The sequence below is a fragment of the Dermatophagoides farinae genome, chromosome 1 (assembly GCF_024713945.1).
Source record: "Dermatophagoides farinae isolate YC_2012a chromosome 1, ASM2471394v1, whole genome shotgun sequence".
Classification (NCBI taxonomy): Eukaryota; Metazoa; Arthropoda; class Arachnida; order Sarcoptiformes; family Pyroglyphidae; genus Dermatophagoides; species Dermatophagoides farinae.
In genome coordinates, this window is record NC_134677.1 from 6,421,164 (window position 1) to 6,442,909 (window position 21,746).

The 21,746-nt window shown below is 30.6% G+C and overlaps 7 protein-coding genes across 9 annotated transcripts in view; 2 read left to right on the forward strand and 5 right to left on the reverse strand.

The window, feature by feature from the left end:
* Positions 1–808: 808 nt before the first annotated feature.
* On the reverse strand, positions 809–3,236 carry LOC124493209 (hydroxylysine kinase). Its single transcript, XM_047056288.2, has 2 exons — positions 2,635–3,236; positions 809–2,514 (listed from the first exon to the last, which is right to left on the reverse strand). Exon 2 carries the CDS (start codon positions 2,489–2,491, stop codon positions 1,352–1,354), a length of 1,140 nt encoding a protein of 379 aa, XP_046912244.2. The 5' UTR covers positions 2,492–2,514; positions 2,635–3,236; the 3' UTR covers positions 809–1,351.
* Positions 3,237–4,974: 1,738 nt separating this feature from the next.
* On the reverse strand, positions 4,975–7,537 carry LOC124491791 (low choriolytic enzyme). Its single transcript, XM_047054489.2, has 4 exons — positions 6,863–7,537; positions 6,234–6,445; positions 5,780–6,143; positions 4,975–5,718 (listed from the first exon to the last, which is right to left on the reverse strand). The coding sequence occupies exons 1-4, from the start codon at positions 6,930–6,932 to the stop codon at positions 5,156–5,158; spliced, it is 1,209 nt and encodes a 402-aa protein (XP_046910445.2). The 5' UTR covers positions 6,933–7,537; the 3' UTR covers positions 4,975–5,155.
* Positions 7,538–8,324: 787 nt separating this feature from the next.
* LOC124493072 (major facilitator superfamily domain-containing protein 6) lies at positions 8,325–12,680 on the reverse strand. The gene is made up of 7 exons (XM_047056130.2): positions 12,547–12,680; positions 12,157–12,496; positions 11,713–12,092; positions 11,287–11,643; positions 10,235–11,224; positions 10,015–10,176; positions 8,325–9,948 (listed from the first exon to the last, which is right to left on the reverse strand). The coding sequence occupies exons 3-7, from the start codon at positions 12,083–12,085 to the stop codon at positions 9,602–9,604; spliced, it is 2,229 nt and encodes a 742-aa protein (XP_046912086.1). The 5' UTR covers positions 12,086–12,092; positions 12,157–12,496; positions 12,547–12,680; the 3' UTR covers positions 8,325–9,601.
* Positions 12,681–12,926: 246 nt separating this feature from the next.
* On the forward strand, positions 12,927–14,946 carry LOC124492023 (uncharacterized). The gene is made up of 5 exons (XM_075735236.1): positions 12,927–13,176; positions 13,245–13,576; positions 13,639–13,838; positions 13,897–13,980; positions 14,042–14,946. Exons 1-5 carry the CDS (start codon positions 13,147–13,149, stop codon positions 14,737–14,739), a joined length of 1,344 nt encoding a protein of 447 aa, XP_075591351.1. The 5' UTR covers positions 12,927–13,146; the 3' UTR covers positions 14,740–14,946.
* A 269-nt stretch (positions 14,947–15,215) lies between these two features.
* Cyt-b5 (Cytochrome b5) lies at positions 15,216–17,525 on the forward strand. Its single transcript, XM_047054785.2, has 5 exons — positions 15,216–15,766; positions 15,831–15,960; positions 16,018–16,146; positions 16,221–16,250; positions 17,064–17,525. The coding sequence occupies exons 2-5, from the start codon at positions 15,844–15,846 to the stop codon at positions 17,196–17,198; spliced, it is 411 nt and encodes a 136-aa protein (XP_046910741.1). The 5' UTR covers positions 15,216–15,766; positions 15,831–15,843; the 3' UTR covers positions 17,199–17,525.
* Positions 17,446–20,617, reverse strand: LOC124492022 (uncharacterized). Of its 2 annotated transcripts, none has more exons than XM_075731181.1 (5): positions 20,386–20,617; positions 20,289–20,319; positions 18,689–20,233; positions 18,363–18,622; positions 17,446–18,299 (listed from the first exon to the last, which is right to left on the reverse strand). In XM_075731181.1, exons 1-5 carry the CDS (start codon positions 20,515–20,517, stop codon positions 18,165–18,167), a joined length of 2,103 nt encoding a protein of 700 aa, XP_075587296.1. In that variant the 5' UTR covers positions 20,518–20,617; the 3' UTR covers positions 17,446–18,164. The 2 variants fall into 2 exon arrangements, with proteins under 2 accessions (XP_075587296.1, XP_046910736.1); XM_047054780.2 differs by having other exon boundaries at positions 18,363–18,631.
* Positions 20,618–20,718: 101 nt separating this feature from the next.
* The window catches only part of Fhos (Formin homology 2 domain containing), a 35,023-nt gene continuing 33,995 nt past the window's right edge, over positions 20,719–21,746 (reverse strand). For both annotated transcript variants that reach the window (XM_047054772.2, XM_047054771.2), the window contains 2 exons: positions 21,345–21,687; positions 20,719–21,272 (listed from right to left, as the gene is read on the reverse strand). In XM_047054772.2, coding sequence (XP_046910728.2) covers positions 21,199–21,272; positions 21,345–21,687 — 417 coding nt within the window. In that variant the 3' untranslated portion in view covers positions 20,719–21,198. The remainder of the gene's footprint in view (positions 21,273–21,344; positions 21,688–21,746) is intronic.

The window sequence follows — 21,746 nt, forward strand, 5'->3', positions numbered from 1 at the left end:
GCACGACCTTTAACTAACTACCCGATTGGTTTGTATTATTTAAATAATTCAAGATTATATCGTTCATCCATCTATCTATTCGTCATCACCAGTAACAACATCGCCATCATTTATAAACACCGTGAAGAAGAAAAAAAAATTGTCATTGACTTAATGAAAATTTGTTCGTTTTTTGTCGTCCAATTAGAGAACGCTTGAATTTTTTTTTTCGTTTCTCTTTTTTTTTATTATTATCATTGGTAAGCAAAATAGCAACAAAAATTTCACCAGTCAGAAATGTCATTGTGGTTGTCCAAATTGTGTTTCTCTTTCCGAAAAGAATAGATCAAGTGTTTCACATTGTATTTTTTTTCTGTGTTTGTCTGCTCGTGTGTGTGTGTGTGTGTGTGTGTTTATTTGATAAAATGACAGAAGATTTAAGTTTTTTTAATCAACAATAGTTTAAATGGAAAAAATTTCTTTATTACAAAATAAATGCAGACACATACATTGTACAGTGTCATATGTCCCTGGGGAAGAATGAATTTTTTTTTCTATTAGTTTCTTCTTGTGACCGACGATGAAAAATGAGTGAGAATAAAAAGTGAAAAAAATAAGCAGATGCAATTTGTTTTTGAAGGTGTCCAACGGATGAATGATCATATTTTGTTAAATGGTGATGCTAACGGCAACAAGAAATGAAACAACAACAACAACAGATAAGATGATTTAAAAAAAAAATCAATTAGAAAAGTAAATAATTTTTTCACGAATTTTCAGCCAACCTAAAAATGGTGGTTCGATTTTATTTCATTTTATTATTATCAAATATAGAGGGAAAAAAATTTAATTTTTTGCTGATTTTGAAAAAAAAATTTATAATTAAATGCCATTTTTGATATAATTTTTTCATCATGAAAAAAAATTCACAGAATTTGCTTGTGTATGCTTTTGTAGTTTTTTTAGCATTCGACTGATTTGATCATTTATCCAGAAGAATGATGATTATCGGATTGGATCAAATGGTCACAAATTTTCTTCAATCATACACTATTGCTGTTATTGGGGGGGGTTTTGTTATACAATTATGGATATAAAAAATCTGCTCCATAAAATTGGTTACCATTAACAGACAATACAATTATCATGAGATGGAATAACATGGATGATGCCTTATCCTACCAAACAAATAAGCAAAAAAAAAATTGTGGCCGATGTTCCATCAAAATGACCAACACGTATGAAGAATAAATATGAAAAAAAACAGTAAGATTATTGGACATTTTCAGCATAGAATTATATTTGTTTAAATGTGTATGTGTGTTCAACTACATTAATAATGATGATGATTAGCTATGTTTTCATTTCTTAGCTAGTTTTTAGCTGTTGTTTTGGATATGTTTGCCGCGTCCATCCAATGTTTGATCAATTGTTTTTGATCATCATCAAAACTACATAATCGTTCCAATATGGACCAACCTTTTTTGGCTGTTGTCAATAAATATTCATTGTCTGGCTGAAATGAATGTGTATAGGCCCCCAAAGTGAGTGATTGAGCAATTCGCGCTCGGGCACAGATTAATATATTGTTAATATCTTGATTGTCCAACGATATTAGACTACAATAGCCTTGTAGTACAAACTTTGGAGCTTCTAGAATGCAATCGAAATCAGTGTCTAATAACATAACATAAGCAATGAAAATTGCTATATCATATATACGAGGCCCATAGAATATGTCGCCAAAGTCAATAAGTCCATATATTTGGTATGCATTATCGATTTTGCGAACAATAATGTTCTGTTCATTGAAATCTCCATGCAAATATGATTGTTTCATCGAATCCAATGACGATACAATTATTTGTTCAAAATCTTTTACACATTTTAAAACTAATTCATTTCGAGAAGGAATTTTTATATAGTTAAGATAATCATACAGTTTTGGAACATTTGCTAGACTCCAGAAAAATTTTCTCGTACGTATAACTTTATCATCAAATTTTTCTAATGCCAAATCGATACGGGCCAGAAATTGGCCACAACCAATAAGTAATTGTCGTTCAATCGGTACGTTATATAGAATAATTCCATCCACATAAGCGAATAGACGGATTGCAAAAGTTTTCGCCGGATTGACAGGATTATTCATGGGTAATTGAATACGCGCCAAATAATCTCCATGGATATTCTTGATTGGACATGGAACATTGAAATTTTGGCTTGAAAGAAAAAGAATCATATTATTTTGACCATTCAATAGACCGGGCTGTTCGCTATCATAAGAATTAGTCATTTTTAGCACGAATTTATCGCCATTACTAGTGTGGACAATATAATTACGATCATCATAACTATTCAATTCTTTAACACGTTCAACATGGATGTCGTAGTATGTTGCACACAAAGTGATTATATCTTGATCACCAAGTAATGGTGGTTTTGTTTGTTCGTTCTGTTCGCCATGTTGTTGTTGTTGTTGTTGTTGTTGTTGTTGTTCCATGTTCATCATTTGGAGTGTTGTAAATAATTTATCTATATTATAGAATAGAATAGAAAAGATATTTATATATGGAAACAATCGGAATAGATCGGAGATCATCATTATAATAGAATAAAAATCATTTTATGTGCATGAATATACATAAGACATACAAGCTGTTTATATATAAACTTGTCGAGAATGGTAAGAATGACGACTTAAAATTCATTTCGTGCACTATTCTTCACATACACATTGTACACCATTTATTGTGTAATAATAGAATAAAAAAAATAAGGGTTCCTTCAACGATATAATATTGAAGTATAATAAAAAATTACAATGATGATGATGATGATGATGATGATGACGACGACACTATTAGCAAGCAATAGTATATCAACCAAAAACAACGATGTAAGAACAAAAAATCAAAATGATGCATGCAATAAAAAGAAAACAACAATACAAAAGCATCTTAACATTTTTCTTTCTAAAAAATCTATCATCAGAGCATTACAGTATTTTTGTGATCCAAAATTGCTTGTTTTTTTCTGTTTTCTGTTCCCTATAAAAAAAATATCGTTTCGACTCTCTTTCTGTTTTGTTAGTATATATTCTGTTTATTTGCTTTTTGAAATCCTTATAGAGTAGAGGTTTTTTTTTCTCTATTGTTCAAATGATAAGGATCGACTAACTTGATGTAAAAGCATAATGAATATAAAGAGTATATTAACCATGTTCTTGTCTGTGTGTGTGTGTATTTCTATCTTCCTTTCTAACATGTATCCTAAATATGACATTCAAATTTTCGATAATACGATTGTTAACTATTTGGCCATATATCCGAATATATCAATTTCAATTGACAAATATGCGTTGGTGTATTGATAATAGTGATATTAATAAGAAATAATATGGAATTCGACCAATATCCTTATTAAACATTGACAATATAAAATTATATGATCATAGATGTGTTTGGTAAATGTCATGTGATAATTTATCATATTAGGATGATCTAATTTTACTGTCTGAACATCAAACATTAACATATCTAATCATTGATAATAATGAAACTAGATTATTATATAGTTACAATGATGAATTGAGAAATTCGTTTTTCTTTTTCGTTAAACAATAAGATTTTTACGAAATAAACTAGAAAAATTTTATAAACTTTTTTTCTCTAGATCAATTTTTCATCAGGAATATATGGAAAATGAATCTGTTCATATTAAAAAAAAGTTCCAACCATAGTAATAATGTAAAATTTCATGGCAATTCATTTCTCTCATTGTTTCCTTGTTGTTTCGTATCCATGTAAACAATGTATTCACATATTCAAACATCTATGCAGTGAATATAACCACCAAAAAAAAAAAACAAAGCCAAAAATTTTAATGAAATTTTGATTAAAATTATTATCAAACAAACAACATATGCATAAACTAATGCATCCAATTCCATAATATTAACAAACAAACAAGCTATTTTTGATGAAATTACATATATTCACACACACACACACACACACATACAATATGAATAAAATTTTCAAAAAGTTTCTATTTATTATCTTTTTGTTTTGATTCAATAGATGAAAGTTAAAAATATGAATGAATGAAATTTCTGGAAAAAAAACCAAGAAGAATAATGAAAAAGAAAAACTTGAATTGGATTGTGCGTTTGAATGGATTTTTTGTTTTGTTTTGTTTCAAAATTCAAAGTTCTATACCTTGTCCTCCTCCCAAACATCTCGTTTTTCAACATATTACACATGGTTGAACAAAACAAAAAAGAGAAAAATAGAAAGTAGAGTTTTTTTCTTTAATTCTATTCGGTTTTTTATGGTTCATCACGGGTAAGGAGGGAACATCCATTACCATTTATTTATCTATATATACCTGAATGTTTGATGTCTATGTACATGGATCTGAACATTATCTGGTAGAATCATCTTTTTTTTATTTATTTTATCTTTTTTGTTTGTTGGGAAAAAAGCTGAAAATTGAACCAATTCTAACACACATCCTGTCTATTATCATTTGTTTTATATCTGAATCTAATAAAATATCATGTAACAATTTTTCATGTTTTGTTCAATGTTTGTCACAATATTTTCTCACTGAATGATTCGTTGCAATATACATGAGAATGGTGAAAAACAAACGAAACAAAAAATTTCCACTGAAAATAAAGTGGTAAACCCAAACAAATATTCAATAGAAATTTGTATTGCAATTTAGATTCTGTGGTGGTTTATTCTGAGAAAAAAAAACTTTTTTTCCAGTTCACTCTCTTTTTTCTTTTTATACATGAAAAATGCTATATTCATTTTGAATCTAACAAGTTGATTTACCAAAACAGTTGAGCTAATTTGATCAGCTACTCTAATCACGCACAGAGAGTTATGCAATAGTAAATTTGTGATCAAATAACAGTGAAATCATTATTGAATGAATTTTTCATTCCATATGACCGATTCTTGACGGAAAATAATAATAATCTTGTTTGAAAATAAAAATATCCTTTGAATTTTTATCCTATTTGATTGTTGAAACCATAATAAATACAAAATTTTGTAACACAAAAGATATATATGAACCTAATTATAAGTGTGTAGTTGCATGCATATATTTACAAACGAACTACTCTCAATCAATTAATATAAAAATATAGATTCTTGCCATATTAAATCAGAGTGGTTGGAATGAATGAATGAAACATTGAAACATAAGGTATATTTGGAGAATTAAAATGGGCAATCGATGATCGAGGTGAATCAAGTAATAGATGGCGAAGTCTGTTTCGTTGTGCATATGGTGGTGACGTATCAGCTATCGGTTGCATTTCTTGAGGTAATTGATTATTATAATTCCTAAAATGATTTCTATGATGATGACCAAATTGATTAAAATGTGGATTAATTTGTCGATGATTATGGTTATTTGATTCAAATGTATTTTCATCAATATCAATTTCATTATCATCAATGGCATCATCGATGTAATTATCTTCAAAATCATCTTTCTTATGACATTTGTAAAGGAAATTAATTTTAGATATATCTAATTCGGATGGACAATCAAGCCCTCGACATCGTAAATAGGGCACAGGACGTTTTGGAAGGATGGTTGGTTTACGATTCTTTGAGAATGCATATTGACGATAATGCATGACAGACATTAGATCGTAAGGAAATCCATTATCAGCCAAATAATCGGATTCATGTTTACGAAAATTTCGTTTAGCGGCTAGAAAAAAAAATTTGTTCAAATCAAAACAATTAATATTGTCAGAAAAAAATATACTCACTTGGTTTAATATTGTTCCAAACAATTTCAACATGTTCATCTCTGTCTGGGCGTGATTGTTCATGAATGAAACCCACAGAATGCATTAGTTCATGCGTAACCGTTTCGATGCCATAGCAACCTTGTCCAAGTATTACCCATTGTTGTCCACCAATTTTACCGACATGTGCCGCACATCCTGGACCACGTTTGATGAGCACGTAATCATGATCGTTTGGTTTTTTCGGTACAAAACGTATACATGTCCTTTCTTGTAGTATCATCATACCTCGAGCAATAGCAGCTCGTTCATCATCGGTAAATTTATTTTCCATAACATAAGGAATACGACCATAAGGCCATCTTTTCGCCGTATACAATGAAATCTATTATGATTGGTAATTGATTGATTACTATTATTATTTTCATTTTTCAAATAGGTAAAATAACTATATTTTTGAAATTTTTTCACTTACCTTTTTCTCATCACTTTCTTGTATCATCATATCACCTTCATAATAAGTATAATGCATCTCTGGATCATTTAACGGCATTATAACTGAAGCTTTTGGTTCCATTTCACTAAATGACATGTTCTTTGCACGATAAAAATCATCGGGCAATAAAAAAGTAGTGTCAACAGCAGCAGCACTGTTAACAATGTTGTTTTGTTGATGAAAACGTCTCACTATCGTCATTGATGGATGAAACTTTGAATAAGATTATTTTTGTTACAGATTTTAAAAGCTTATTAAGTAACGCACATGAAATGTATGAACATTCATCATTGCTATCACTATATGGCTAATAGACAATACAGATCAAGTGTACCTCATTTATTGAATTAGATCATAGGATAGATAGGTAAATTTTTGGAACTACCTGAAAAAAATATGTATACTTGCATTGAATAGTTAATTTTGAAAATTATTCAAAAGATATAATTACTACAGCAACGAACAAAATGAAAACCCTAATTAATAGGTGCCTGTTATCCAGGTTAACAAAACATTCAATTTTATTTGTGTATCTTTCTTTTGAAAATTAGTTGCAGATTGTTGAACGTTCATTATCATAATACATGAATTTTTAAAATTTTTTTTACCTTTTCGATAGGAATTAGTTGGAACAATCACTAACAGAATGGCGATTGTGTGAAAGACTAGCATTCGCATAGTGTAACGGTTAAATTAGAAAAAAAACAAAGCAGAATTCAAACAAACAATTCAAGGCACGATGAAAATTTTGGAATTGTTTCCAACAAATCAGTATCAAATACTGTCGAATATTTGATTGAATAAATGATGAAGCAATGATGGAATGATTATGATGATGATGATGATGATGATGATGATGATGACGGTGATGATGATGAAAATGACAAAAATGGCCAAACAAGATTATTATCGAATATCATGTCATCAGATTCGTTTCAGAAACAATATATCACACATATAAAACAAAAAATATGAGAGCCAAATAGATGAAGGAAAAAAATCATCGCCACCAATCCCATCAACGATCAATTCGACTATGTTCCCATTTGGATAAACAAGTAATATTTGTTTGATTTCATTAAATATTTTTGTGTTTAGTCGAGTTTGTTGTTATTTGGTTGTAACTGTTTATTTGTTCGTATTTTCGACCAACAGCTAGACACAGACAGTGATATACTTTGACATCAATTTTTTGTGACAAAGTATCATTGGTGACATTTCGGGTCAATAATAGATTTTGAAACAAAATAAAATACAAGAGAAAAATAGAGTAACGATTTGGGTCCGTTTGTTTATTCCCGAATAATGACAGAGATGAAAAAAAAATAAAAGAGAAACTTGCTGACATGATCTTTCTTTTTTTTTTTTGTTCTTTGTACTTGTAATCGGTTGCAACCGAATTGTCTTTGATGGTTTTTCTTTTCTTTCCTTCACCATATGCACTTTCGTTTACGTTGAGAGATAACATGAACTCTATGATTTTTTTTCTCGCCTAAAATATTTTACAATCATATAAGTACCAATGCCAATTCAATGAAAGCTCATTTCAATTTTTTGTTTTTGTTTTTGTTTTTTTTTCATAAATTGTTCCAAATTAATTTATTTAAGTCGGTGTCAAGGTGTCAAATCTCAATCGTGATCATTTCACGAGATTTGATAATAATTTCTCTCTACACATCAAAAGAGTATGGCCCGAAAAAATTATTATCAACAAAATATAGAAAACAAAGATAATAACCAAAATTCTATGTGACAATTGTTGTTTCGAAAATCATTCAATTGAGTTATGATTTCCAAACTTTCATTTCTTTGTTGTTAATTAATTAATGATTTATATATAATAATAATATAATAATTTTATCATAGTCATCATCATCATCATCATCGTTTCAAGAGTTTAATAGAATACAGAAACACCGGGAAATTTATTATTTATTAAACAATCGATCCATGTTTGCCAACATGTTAGAAATATGATGTGTTGTGTTGAGTTTTAAACTATCACATCATCAAAAACGATGACTTAGAATATAATAGGATGTAGGATAAAAAAGACGGATGACATGACACTTTTTTTTTCTTTATTGATATTTATTATTTGATAATTATGGTTCATATATTGTTTAGGCCAAGAACAAAAAAAAAAAAAAAAAGATAGAGAGAAGAAAACACAAAAACATGAATAAAGCAATACAAGAAACAATACAATGCAAATAGTGTTGTTTGATTTCGAAAGAGTTATTACATAATATGTAATGAATGAATTATATGTTAAATGAAAGCATATGGACAATAATAATGTTCATTTCCGTGTGTATATTATGTTTGAGTGAGTGTATTCGATGTTCAGTCATTTCAATTTAAATCAATTTTGGATCAATCGATTCAGTAAGAAGAAAAACGAAAAAAAAATTAGTCATGGCAAACCTTTTTTGTAGAATGAAAACTCTATTGTATTCTATACACACATTTGGGCGTAGATAAAACTAGGTGAAACATTACATAACACGTGTATTGTATTTTGAAAATATTTTTTTTCTTTGTTTTTTACTTTTATCGTCCCCTCATCCATATATTTTTCGTTTGTTTGTTGTTGAACAATGAATCCACATGAATGAGTGAATGAATGAATGAATGTTGTAAGCAACCAAAATATCATAAAAACATTAATTTCTCCAATTCAAGTGATTATAATATGATTCTTATATATCAATGCAACAAACGAGTTAAAATTGAAATTCAATCATGCATAAAATTTGTTTTTTTGCGCTTTTTCTTGGTGACGAAACAAATTTACAATTATCCTCTATATATTGATGATAATATTAAAAGTAATTAGAATGATGAATGATATGAGGCTGTTATGTGAAGATGTGGCAAACACAACCAAATTTTTGCAATAGTATCATGTAGTTTTGTTTCAATTCATTCAGAGAAAGAGAGAGTAATTTGAAAGAGAAAGATATGTTTTGGTTGCAAAATTTGTTCAAAATTTTTTTGACGTTAAAATCTTTGGTCAGAAACGGAAAATAAAAAGAAACCCTGAAAACAATCATCTAATCATAACTATTTCTCAAAGTAATGGATTAAATTAGTTTTGTTTGAAACAACAAGAGTAAATTACCAATCACGGGAGAGTTCAAAGATTAATATCATTGGTAATGAAAGCTATGGTTTAGATGGACAACGATATATTATCAATGAATGGGGATGAAAATAAAATTATCTCAAAGTCACTTAATTCACAACCTTAATAAACATTTTGACTTTTGTGTTTCATAATAGGAAAAAGAATACTAATCGATTGGTCCATTTTGGTCGTTCAGATTGAATCATAGATCAAACTATCAATTCCAAGCTGCATTTGGGTCCCAAGTTTCATATGAGTTGGAGGCAACATTATCGTTATCGCTTGGATTTAAATTGGTTGCCATTCGATTGTTCGCCGGTTGTGATTGTTGGAGATGATTTTCGGGATGGTCAACATTTTGTCGTGAAACCGAACGAGCAATCGGATTAGTGGGTACACCGTGTGGTGCTAAAGCACTTGAATCATTGATCATGATCATTGGATCTTCAGTAATTTCTTCCTCAAATTTGTAACCTTGATTTTTGCGGTAATAGTTCACATGAACAAACAATCCTAAAAATGCGGCACAAATTAGACCATAGAGGAAAAAAGTAATTCTAGAACCTGAAATTCAAAATGTTAAATTGATTAAATCTATTGAACGAGAAAGAGAAAAAAATTTCTTGTTACCGAAACGATGTATAATAACACCACCGAGAAGTGAACCACTTCCTCTTCCTAGTCCTTGATAAATGCCTTGCATTACACCTTGAGCAGAAGAACGAAGTTCAAGTTCAGTATTTTGTGTCATGTAACTGCAAGCAGCTGCCCAAACTGTTGCATGAGTAACTCCTGTTATCAATGTTGGAAAATGATTAGTTTATCAGTTATGATGACTAGGTCAACTAACCTTGGATAAGTTCAAGAGGCAAAACCCACCAAGGATTATCGAGCCAAGAAATATAAATGAAACGAAAAGTATTACAAAGTAAACCAAAGCACAACACTTTAGTATGGCCAAAACGTTGTATTAAATTAATACTGAAGAAATAAGCCCCAATTTCCGATATGTGGTTGATCACCGAAGCATAACCATAAAGCGTCGGGGTTCCACCAAGATCTTGTAGGTGCCAGAACAAAAACGTAAAAACTAATCCAACACCAAATCCCATCAACCAAGTGACCAATAAAAAAGCCAATTTACGCGAATTGTTCATCGATCGCAATACAGCAACCCAACTGGGCAATGTTCTGGTTCGTTGTGCGAATACAGCGCTCTTCCAGCGATCAATGAATTCTTCTTTTCGTTTTTTGTCTTGAAACTCTTTTGGTATGTTGATAGCCGGAGCAGTATTTTGCCATGGTTTCGGACCAGGCTCATTTTCATATGAATTCAATTGAATTTCATTTGAATATTCGGGTGATTCTTCAAATTTGAATTTGGTAGCTATCAATAAAGTGCATGACATTAGAAAAGCAAAAATCGAAAAGCAAGTGACATAATTTCGCTCGCCACTATGTGGTCCACACGGATGATCTTTAAATTTTGTCGAATTATCTAAAGCCATGCCTACCAACAACATGGTGATGCCCCAGCCAAATGATCCATACATTCGCTGCTGACCATATTTGTCAGTATCTTCACCCAAATAGTCCAATGTAGCACTATCGGCCAATGTAATGGCTGGAGCACTTAAAAATTCTAACAAGACTATCAATAACAAGAGAAGAAAAAACACTTCTTTCACATCTTCAAGCTTGTAAACTACTGTGGAGAATGGAGGTGATAAATATGTTACATGCTTCTCTTGATTATAATTCAGTGTATATTCAACGGTCAATGGAGATTTTCCCACGACATGGTTTGGTGGTAATTTATGTTTAATATTTTCAGAAACATCTATATCGTGTGATAATATAAGAATTATTCAACCATATATCGTCGAATGAATAAGTACAAACCTCTTTTCATGCGGAAATTTTGATAACTAACCAATGTATCGAATTCATTAATAGAATTCGATATAACCGAACTATTTGGAATGTTTTCTTCTGTTGTAGGCCATAATGATGAGGCATCGTCATATACCTCCTCTTCCGGTGTTTCACTGTACGGTGTATATAATATATGATGTGTTTCATTGAATATTACACAAGCCGATGCAGGTGGACGAATAAAAGCCATCGCAAAAGTGAACACGATCCAACAGCCTAATGAGAATAGCAGTATAACTTTGGATTTATGAAAACGATCGGCTATGGAAGACCAAAATGGTGCTGCAATGAATTCCACGAATGGCCTTATACCGACTAATGTTCCTGTATTGAAAATTGACAATTAGAATTTGATTAGTGTTGACAGAAATAAAAAGCCTAAAAATATCTTACCTGCTTGTATTGGATTCATGCCAAGTTGTTTGAAATAAACTGCCATCAATGGGAATAATGATCCAAATGCAGAATAGAAGAAAAAGTAAAACAGTTTAGATATGAATAAATCAGGATTAATTTGAATCAAGATTTGATTTATTGTCGGGTTAGTGATGAATGAAAATGGTGGCAGTCTTTCGCCCTGTCTTCGACTTGCAGCTACAGTTACAGTTGCACCACCACCCGAATTATCAATTAGGATCGTTTGAGTTTGTTCGGGATTACTTGTTGAGGCTTGCTGCTCTTGTGCTGAAGTCCATTGACCAGATAATGATGAATCCATAATCGTCGATGGATCCTCATACTGTCCACGAGGAAATTGGCTGCTCATTTTTAAACTAAAATAGACATAATTAAAGCTAGGTTAAAATTCATTTAATCCTATCCATAATTTTTGCTTACTGAATTGATAAGCTACAATTATTGATGTGATTGAATTATCACAATGGATTTATCAAGTTGGAAACAAATGCTTCATATACACCTGATGAAAGTGACCCAGTAGTGATGATGCCTTTTTATTTCCGACGGCCACAATCGCATCAACACAGACTCCTTTGAAAAATCGATCGGCTGGAACACTCGCGTCAACCTTTGAGCTTCTCATTTTGTTATCGAACTAGAGCTGATTCAATTATATATAATTCACAGAATTGGCACCGGCGCGTTATTTTTTTCGAATGTAATTCAGTGTCGAAACTTTAATCAATAACACGATGAAATGTAATAGAATTGAGCGATTCTGCAATATATACATTACAAAAATATCAAAGAATTTATCAGACAACTTACATGGTATAAATTTTTCAAAAAACTAAATAGGGTTTGTACTACCGGAGAATTTTCGATTTTATTATATTGATTGATCCAATGATAAAATCGTAATTGGATATAGAATTGTATAACAAAAAAAAAAAAAAAAATACAAAATGTCATCTACAAATCGAAAAAATAATAATAAATAATAACGTTATTATTCAAAGTCGTTTCAATCAAAAACAATTCATTTCAATGATAAAATTTTTTTTTAGTTTAACTTGATGTAGCGTTGATAGCATTCAAAACAGGATCCTGTATATTGTTATCGCAATAGATATTTTGGGCGTCATCATTGATGTCTACATTTGTGTATTTCTCACTCTCTTTATTGAGCAACAATTATCCAAACTTGTGCAACTGATGCCTATGTTGAAAGAGCTGTGGTTTTACACGTTAAAACTAACAAAAACAAAAAAAAATCCGTATATGGAAATACATATTGAATTACTGGCAGCTGCGTGTATATTCTTGCGGGATTTTGAAAAACAAAACTGATATCCTTTGTATTGATTTTCATAGAAAATTTTTCTACCTCTAAAAATTTTATTCAAAATAGTGATACAATCGTTTATCATGGAAATTCAAGATGTTCCTGATAGTGAGGTTGTGTGTAAATATAATTGTCGTGATTTTGATTTTTTTTTATTTTCCTTTTTCCGTTTGTTCAATAGAGGCCGTTACAACCAAATAGAACTTCAACGCGTCGAAAAAACATGGGGTTCTGGTCGAGAACATTGTTTCAGCGAATATTCTTACAATCTCTTTGTCGATTGATAATCTATTTGAATAAGATTTACCAAGATTTTGGAGCTGTTAATACATATCATTCTGAACATGCGCTATATTTTGAAATAATTTCATTACTTTGCTTGATACTTCCATCAATGATATTCGCCATTTATCAAAGTTTTGCCGAATTTATCAAGAATGAAAATTTCAATGCAAAAGCCATCATTACTAAATTTGTAAATGGATTATTATTGATTCCATGGCAAATGAAAAGGTATTTAAGAAAATTATTTCCTAAATTAGCCACAAGCATTCTTTTTTTTCTCTTCATAATAGATATCTGGATGGGCTATATTTTTCATCTCAAAATCTTTGCTCTTTCCGGCAAGCAAAAGATGATGAAAAGGAAAATTTTTTTTTCGTAAATCGTAATGCAGAAACGTTAGAATTTTTCGAAGATTTCTATGCCGGATTCATTCAAGTAGTCATGCAGATTTACATTCTGTCAGTCGAAACAAACAACAAATATTCATTTAGTAAGATTTTTTTTTTTTAATTTTTACATTATTTTTACATTTTCATTTCACTTTTCAGTCATTGGAGAAGTAATCGGTTCTGCTTTGTCCATTTTTTCCATGCTCATTGCCATTCGCCGAAGAGATGATGGAATTCTGACTGGTATTCATGATTTATGGATTTATGATTAATTCTAATGAGAACTGTTTTGAATTATATCTAGGTTTCTTATCTTTAGTAGGATGGACTTCAATGTTCGCAAGTCGTATTTTAGTGTTTGCTTTGGCCGCTATTATCATCAAACAATGGATCGTTGTCTTGTGTTTAGTTCATGTTATTGGTTTCACCATTTGGGTTTATAAGATCGCAATGGAAGCATTGGAGGAAATGGATACACAAGCTGATCGTTCGAAGAAAAGAGGTTTTAGTACCGCTGTATTGATTTTCTTTTTCTTTGGTCTTCCATCATTGGTCATGTGGCCTTACATGTTTTATTTGAAAGAAAAACAACGTCCAATGCGATTTTTATTCATAGTATTCATTGAGAACACCATTCTTGTTTCATTATGGTTTGGTCTTCATTCAACCAAAGCCAATACAGATATTTATTGGTTAATGGCTGTTATTGTAACTACCGTTGTGGCAACCTTATTCCTATCGCTATATTTCTGTTGTAAACCATCAAAAGTTGATCAAGTTGTTTTATATGATATGCGATATTCCGACACCGAGTCATTTGGCATTTATTTCGAATTCTGTGACATTGTTTTCAACTTAAAGGTGGAAAAAGAAGTGAAAGAATTGTTGGATATTATACGGGAAAAACCAGAATTGACTCATCCACGTTACCGACAGCAACAACAACAACAACAACAGGTAGCACAGCCTACAGCTCCTGAAATTGATCGACAGTCACCATGATAATTACAAATCCAATTGCTGATATAAGACATGTGATACACCATTGGTATTTCATTACAGAATTTTTATTTTTGTATATAAATTCAAACAAAAACCCACAAAAAAATACTCCCACAATTCATATTTTTCAGAAACTATTCATTTCATGTTAATGTTTGCAAATTGAAACAATTAAAAATTGAGTTATCAATAATTTCGATAAAAATGACTTTAATTATTTAAACGTGATTTTGATCATCAACTCAGAAAGGATTTGACAATTTTCCAATTAAATATTGTGTTATTATATTCACTTTTTGGTTTTCACTTTCGATGTATAAATCGGGCATAATTTCTTATGCAACAGTATTTCAACAATTTCTCCTCCCATCGTCTAACATCTCGCCTCACACAGGGAAAAATAGCCTCCTCATTTGAGGGTGAGAAATGTGCAGCGAAAGTAAGAATTTTATTTTCAAACTAATACCAAATGCTTTCCCATCAAAATTTGAGCTACTTACGCTTCACAAAAATTTTGTTCTCTCGGTGCAGTGTAACCAGTTTTTTTTTGATTATATTTAATTTCACAAACATGCATGCATGTACATGTACTGGCGCTGATGTATATTAAATAATAAAAAGAAAAATAGTAATCATAGAGAGAAAAAAAATCATCATCATTTTTCAATGTTCAAACTGGAAACCAAATGGCAACATGACACGTACATATGACGACTGCGTCGAACTTGCGTCTGATATTTGTTGACGATATATTCGGTAGTAGTAATAGTAAGATAATTTACATTTAGATTCATATATTGTTAAATCTGCTTTAATACTTGTGATCAAAGAAATCATCATCATTATTTTTTTCGATTAAATTGAAAAGCTTACATTAATAAGATATATTACTTACAAATAGTAATCACTTTCCTATTTGATTGATTGAGTGATTTTGAAGTACCCAATTGAAATATATCGAATCGATTCATATATAAACATTATTTTTTTCTGGTTCATTTTTGGTTCATATTAATAATCATAAAAGGTATGTTTGAAATATGATTTTTTTGTCTAGCAAAATTTTTATGATTCTTTTAACTTTCATTAAGACAACTGAATAAAATGGCTGAAGAAATCAAAACTTTTACATTGACTGAAGTTGCCGAACATAATGAAAAGAAATCCGTTTGGATCATTATCCATGATTGCGTTTATGATGTGACTCCATTCCTTGATGAGGTTTGTTATTTTTTTTTCGAATATTGGTTTTCAATATAAATTTAAAAAAAAATTCAGCATCCAGGTGGCGAAGAAGTTCTAATCGAACAAGCCGGTAAAGATGCAACCGAATCATTCGAAGATGTGGGCCATTCTACCGATGCTAGAGATATTATGAAAAAATATAAAATTGGTGAATTATGTGAGGTATGTGTGAAAAATTTTATCATATCATTGAGGACAATAAATTTATTTTTCCTTGTTCTCATTTTTTTTTATAGGCGGATAAAAAGAAAACAAAAAAAGTTGAGGTGAGCAACATATATGTTTTGCATGTCATTTTTTTTCCTTATGGAACTCTAACATTATCGATTAATATTATATTATTTGATTAACAATTATAATTTCCGTGAGAACAATAGTTATATTGGGTGGGGGGGATGTGTGAAATATTTTTGTCATAGGGTTTTTTTTTGATTCAAATATTCATTGATTATGATCATGCATGTGTTTCTAATTGGTCTTTTAAAAATATTTCATTTCACAAACAAAAGTGAAAAACATTTTGCAAATGACTAACTTTGTTTTTTGTTATCATCTTACCTTGCCCGTTTTTGTTTTTTTTTTGCTTACTTCACACTTCACAACATCTTTCATTTTTCAACATTATGAAATGATATAACTGGATTATATTTGAAAAAAAAATTAGAAACCTAATAACGGTGGACCAGGCAAAAAGAACTGTATTGTCATTTAGGATGACTGTAATTCATTCTATCTACTACTATCGATTCGTGAGATGTGACTATCTATTTTTTTAAAAAATATTAAACAATTCAAGATTATATAGTTTTTTTTTAAAAAAAACAAGAAAAAAAATTAAAATATTTTTTTTAAATATCCAAAAATCATATCTTATCGTCAATTCGAGAGTATATAAAAGAGAATGTGAGAAATATTAATAGCAATATAGGAATGAATATGTTTCAAAATCATTTTTGTTGTTGTTGTTGTTGCTGTATTACCCAAAGTTGTTAATAATATAATATAAAATAATTACATATATATCCATATGTCCATCTATACATATTCAATCAATCAATCAATGATTGAATTTTTTTTAGGAAAAGACAATTTCATGGTCCGATCCGAAAAACAATGGCAATTCAAGCGATTGGATGACCTGGACGATTTCTATTGTTATTGCATTGGTTCCTATAGTTTTATATCGAATGGGCTATTTTGGTTCAAACAAATAAACAGTTGTTCAAATCATCATACCTATATAGAAGAAAAACAAGCACAATGAATACTAAAAGCAAAGCCAACTTTATTTTTATCTCTACTAATTCACAATTATTAATGAAATTATCATCATTGGCGAAATTCAGGAAAAAAAATTGTCATTAGAAATATTCTAATTACCATTGTTTTTCAAGATTATTACGACATTTGTTGTATAAAACAGAAAAAAATTTGTTGAAAAATATTCAAATCAATAATAAAATAAATACTAAATGATAATAATGAAATTTTTATTTTTTTTATAATTAATCCAATAAAGAAAAATATTGTAATGTTGAAAATGATAATGATGATCCAAGTTGTTTTTGCTATTTTTTTCGCTCGGTCAAAAATTGTACTTTTGTTGCATTTAATAAGTACAAAAATACATTTGTTGCCAATATTTTTGTTCAAATAAAATTCAAGTTCAAGTGATTAGCTGTTTCTGTTTGATAATGAAATCGATGCTAACGATGATGATGATGATAATGGGATGTATCAAAATGTTTCCAGCATTGATGTGATTTTCCAAACCGCTTCCAATATTGTTGATTATCTGATAAATTTTGAGAAAGAGGGAGAAAGAGAGAAGACAGATCTGCAAAAGAAAACTTGAAAACCTAATGCTAAAGTATAATCCCCTTTGAGATAGCCTGAATTTTTTTAGGTCAGAAAAAAAGTAGCCTACTAATTCTTTCGCTACCTAGAATTTTCCCTTTCCCTGATTTATTATTAATCAAACCCTATCAGTTTAAATCAAAAAGCTGGATATTTATCGAAATAAAAATGATCAAGAAACACCGAACGAAAATATGAATAAGGATGGTCGATTAATGATTAGGCTTCAAAATATATAAATATTTTTTTCTCCATCTTTCAATGGCCTTTGAATGACCCAAAAAAATAATAGGGACCGATGAAATCAAAATTGATGAATCAACTTATCTTCTACGGGGTGAAAATCGACGACGATCAGGAGAACGAGATCGTGAATATCGTGATAGATTTCGTCGGTATACAGGACTATAAGAAGGCTTGCGACGAAAATTTGTAGGGGAAGTTCTTCGACCACGATGCTAAGAACAAATAAAAAAATACCGATATGATATATGACTGTCTTGTCGATAAAAAATACTCACCATATCACGAAACATAGGTGGAGGAGGGGGTGGTGAAGATCTTCGTGTAGGCATTTCCATACGCTGTGATATTCTAGCTTCACGTTCTTTTTCCAATTGATTACGATGTTTTTCTCTTTCCAATGCTTGTTCATCAGTTAATGGCAACCAATAGATATATGGAATCGTTTTTGTTTTCCTGAATAAATCTTCAAGCGAATTCATAGGTGATTCGCTTCTTGGTTCCTGATTACGTTGATTTGATAGTTCTTCTTTTTTCTCTAATTTTTCTATGATGCACATTAATCATTTTTAAATCTTTCAACAATTTTTTGCAAATCACTTACCTGTTGTTTTCGCAGGCTTATCACGATAATGGTGGTGATGATGATGTTCAGATGGAGATTCATCTTTATGTTTTTTTAATTGTCGCTGATTGTCATCATCATTTTTTTCTTTTTCTTCGTGTCGACTGACTTTAACAGCAACTTTATCTCGATCCCATTCGCGAATGTTCCCACGAGCAGCAATACTTTCAGATTTGTCGTTGGTTTTACCAAATGTTTCAACTTTAGGTTCCTTCATGATGATGTCATATTTTCCTTTATTTTGAGCGATTGATGAAGAATTTTTATCGACGTTTTTCATAGGAAGATCTTCGTAATTTTCTGGATGAAGACATCGATCAATGTCTTCAAGTGTAGCGAATTCGACACAAAGATTTTTCGGGCTTGATTGTGGCCATTTAAGATTATGTAAGTTTTCACGAGTCTTGACAGCTTCATCGACACTCGAATAAGTTGCATAACATTTGGATTTGATTTTATCTATCCAAAACTTTTCCTCATCAATTTGACCAACACTATTCAACAATTTTTTCAACTGCATCAAAGTATATGGTCGAACCAAGCCTGTTATAAACAAGACTGTCGACTCGGGATTCTTGGCAGGACAAACTGATCGTTGATCATTCTCTTCAATATTACCATTTTCTTTTTGCGGTGTTGCTACTTGAGACATTTCTACAACGTTGTTTTTAAATGAAATGTCTACCTTTTTTATTTCCATTTCAGTCACTTCAACCGATTTTTGTTGTTGTGGTGGTTCATCAGTTTTATTGCTAAAGAATGTTTTGTCTTCGCTTGATTTACTCACCTTGATGACAGGCTGATCATTGTCCATCATTGAATCATTTATCAGTTGTTTAAGCTCATCGCTCGAGATTCCTTTTTTCAATACTGATGATTCGTTTGTTTGCGAACTTCCCCAGCGTCGTTTCTTCTGAACAGGCTTACCACTAGGTCCTTCTATCGATTTTTGTGTGGCCATTCTATTTTTTAGTATTGAAGTTCGACTTTTAGAATCATCTGATTTAATTTCGATTTCATTTTTCGAACTTTCTTCAATTTTCGTTATTGGTTGACTTTCAATTTTACATTCATCGATTTTCGGTTGCTCTAGTTTTGCCTCCTGTTCATCATGACTATTTTGAGGTTTAATTTCTTGAGTTACTTGCTCGGATGACTTTTCTTCAGTATTATCGGCTTTCGATTCTGTTTTGTTCTCTGGTTCTATTAAAGGCGGTGCAATTTCATTTTGGCTAGTGTTAACAATGTCATTCTTGTTTTGCTGTTCACTGTCTGAATCAGTAACATCGCTTTGTGATGCTTCACTTTCAGAATCTTGTTGCTGTACTGGCTCTTGTTTTCTGGGACTCGAACGAATAGTCAATTTGATGGTTTCTTTTTCTTCATTAATGGATATTGAAGCAAATTTCTCGGTACTATCAATACTTTTAGAATTAGAATTATCATTGACTATAGAATCGTCAATTTTTTCTGGTGGTTCAATGGCATTTTTTATTGGTTCGGCTTCATCGGTAATCGCAGATTCTATCAACAAAATCTAGTCATATAATGCTATATAAAAAAAATTGATTTCACATACCTTGATCGGGTTGATTTGTTGAATGTAGAGCCTAATATTTTACAAAAGAAAAACATCAAGATTAATAAAAAAAAAATCGAATATGTTAATGACAAACCGTTAACAATAATTGTTGAAGCTGAGATTTTGTACCCGAACTACGAATGCCACGTTTTCTGAGTTCTTCTTTCAAATCGACTACCCTTAAAGTATTTAAAGGTTTACCATCAATCAAAATATTATCCGACATGATGATAAATAATATAATTTTCCAAACACATTTGATTAAAGATTCAAAATCAAAAATTGAGCCGCATAGCGAAAAGAGCAAACAATAAACAACATGCCTCATGTACCGTTAATAAATGATAGGACACAATGGACGCCTTTATTCTCATGGTATTGAATTTGAATTTCAATATTGAATAAAATGAAAAGTACAAATAAATAATATATTGAAAAAATTTTATTTCGAAATTGAAAGGAATCTGAATGAAAATATTAATTAATTGTTTTGTATTATATATCAATTTATATAAAAATTAGAGTAAAAGCGAAATGTAGAGCTAAACATTATTTGTAGGAATAAATATAATTAAAATTTGTCAACAAAATGTATTCTCTTGTGTGTTTCTGTGAGATGATTTGAGGCAAATGATTTTGATGTTTCGGTTAAATAGAGTGTTTGAATCAGTTTCGATTCGTATTTGAATTGGTTGTGTGACTAGAATAGAATTTAGTCCATAATTTAGTCCGAAAATTTTTATAAGTTGTTACAATAATAAATTCGGTGTCTATTTATTAGATTTAAAGACCAATGTGGACGCGTAAAAACCATTTTTTTAGCTGTTATCATTTTGAGATCACAGTATTCCATGAAAATAAATAATTTGATTCAAATGTATGAATTGGTATAACAAACAAGCAATCATTATGTGGTAATAGCTGACAGCATCATTCGTTCCTCTTCCGATAGATCAAGATTTCCTCTAAGTGTTCGTCGCACTATTTGATAGATTAAAAACAAATATATTTGTTAAATCATCTTATTTTTGTTACAAACAAAAAAAAACATACACGATTTCCGTTCTCCATAGCGAGCTTTTCGTCGATTTTTCTCTTGAGCTCTAACAGGTTGTTGAGTTGTCGATCGTACCAAGCTTTCGAGTATTTCATCGTCAGCCTCACCATAAGATTCAACATGAACACTATGTCGGTATGAATGTATTCCTCTTGGACCAGAACCATTACCATTAATTACAAGATTAGTCATCGAACCAGTAGATGGACGTCGTAATTTTGTTCCGGGTAAAGTTCCCCATTTTGTTACGTTACCATTATCAAATTGTGTCTCACCCCCAGTTTTGAGAATTCGCTCCAAATCAGATTCGGCATGTTCTTTAGCTTTGAATTTGTCCAACTGCTCATTTGAAAAAAAATTAACATTGAAATTGTAAATAATAATAGAACTGATAGATA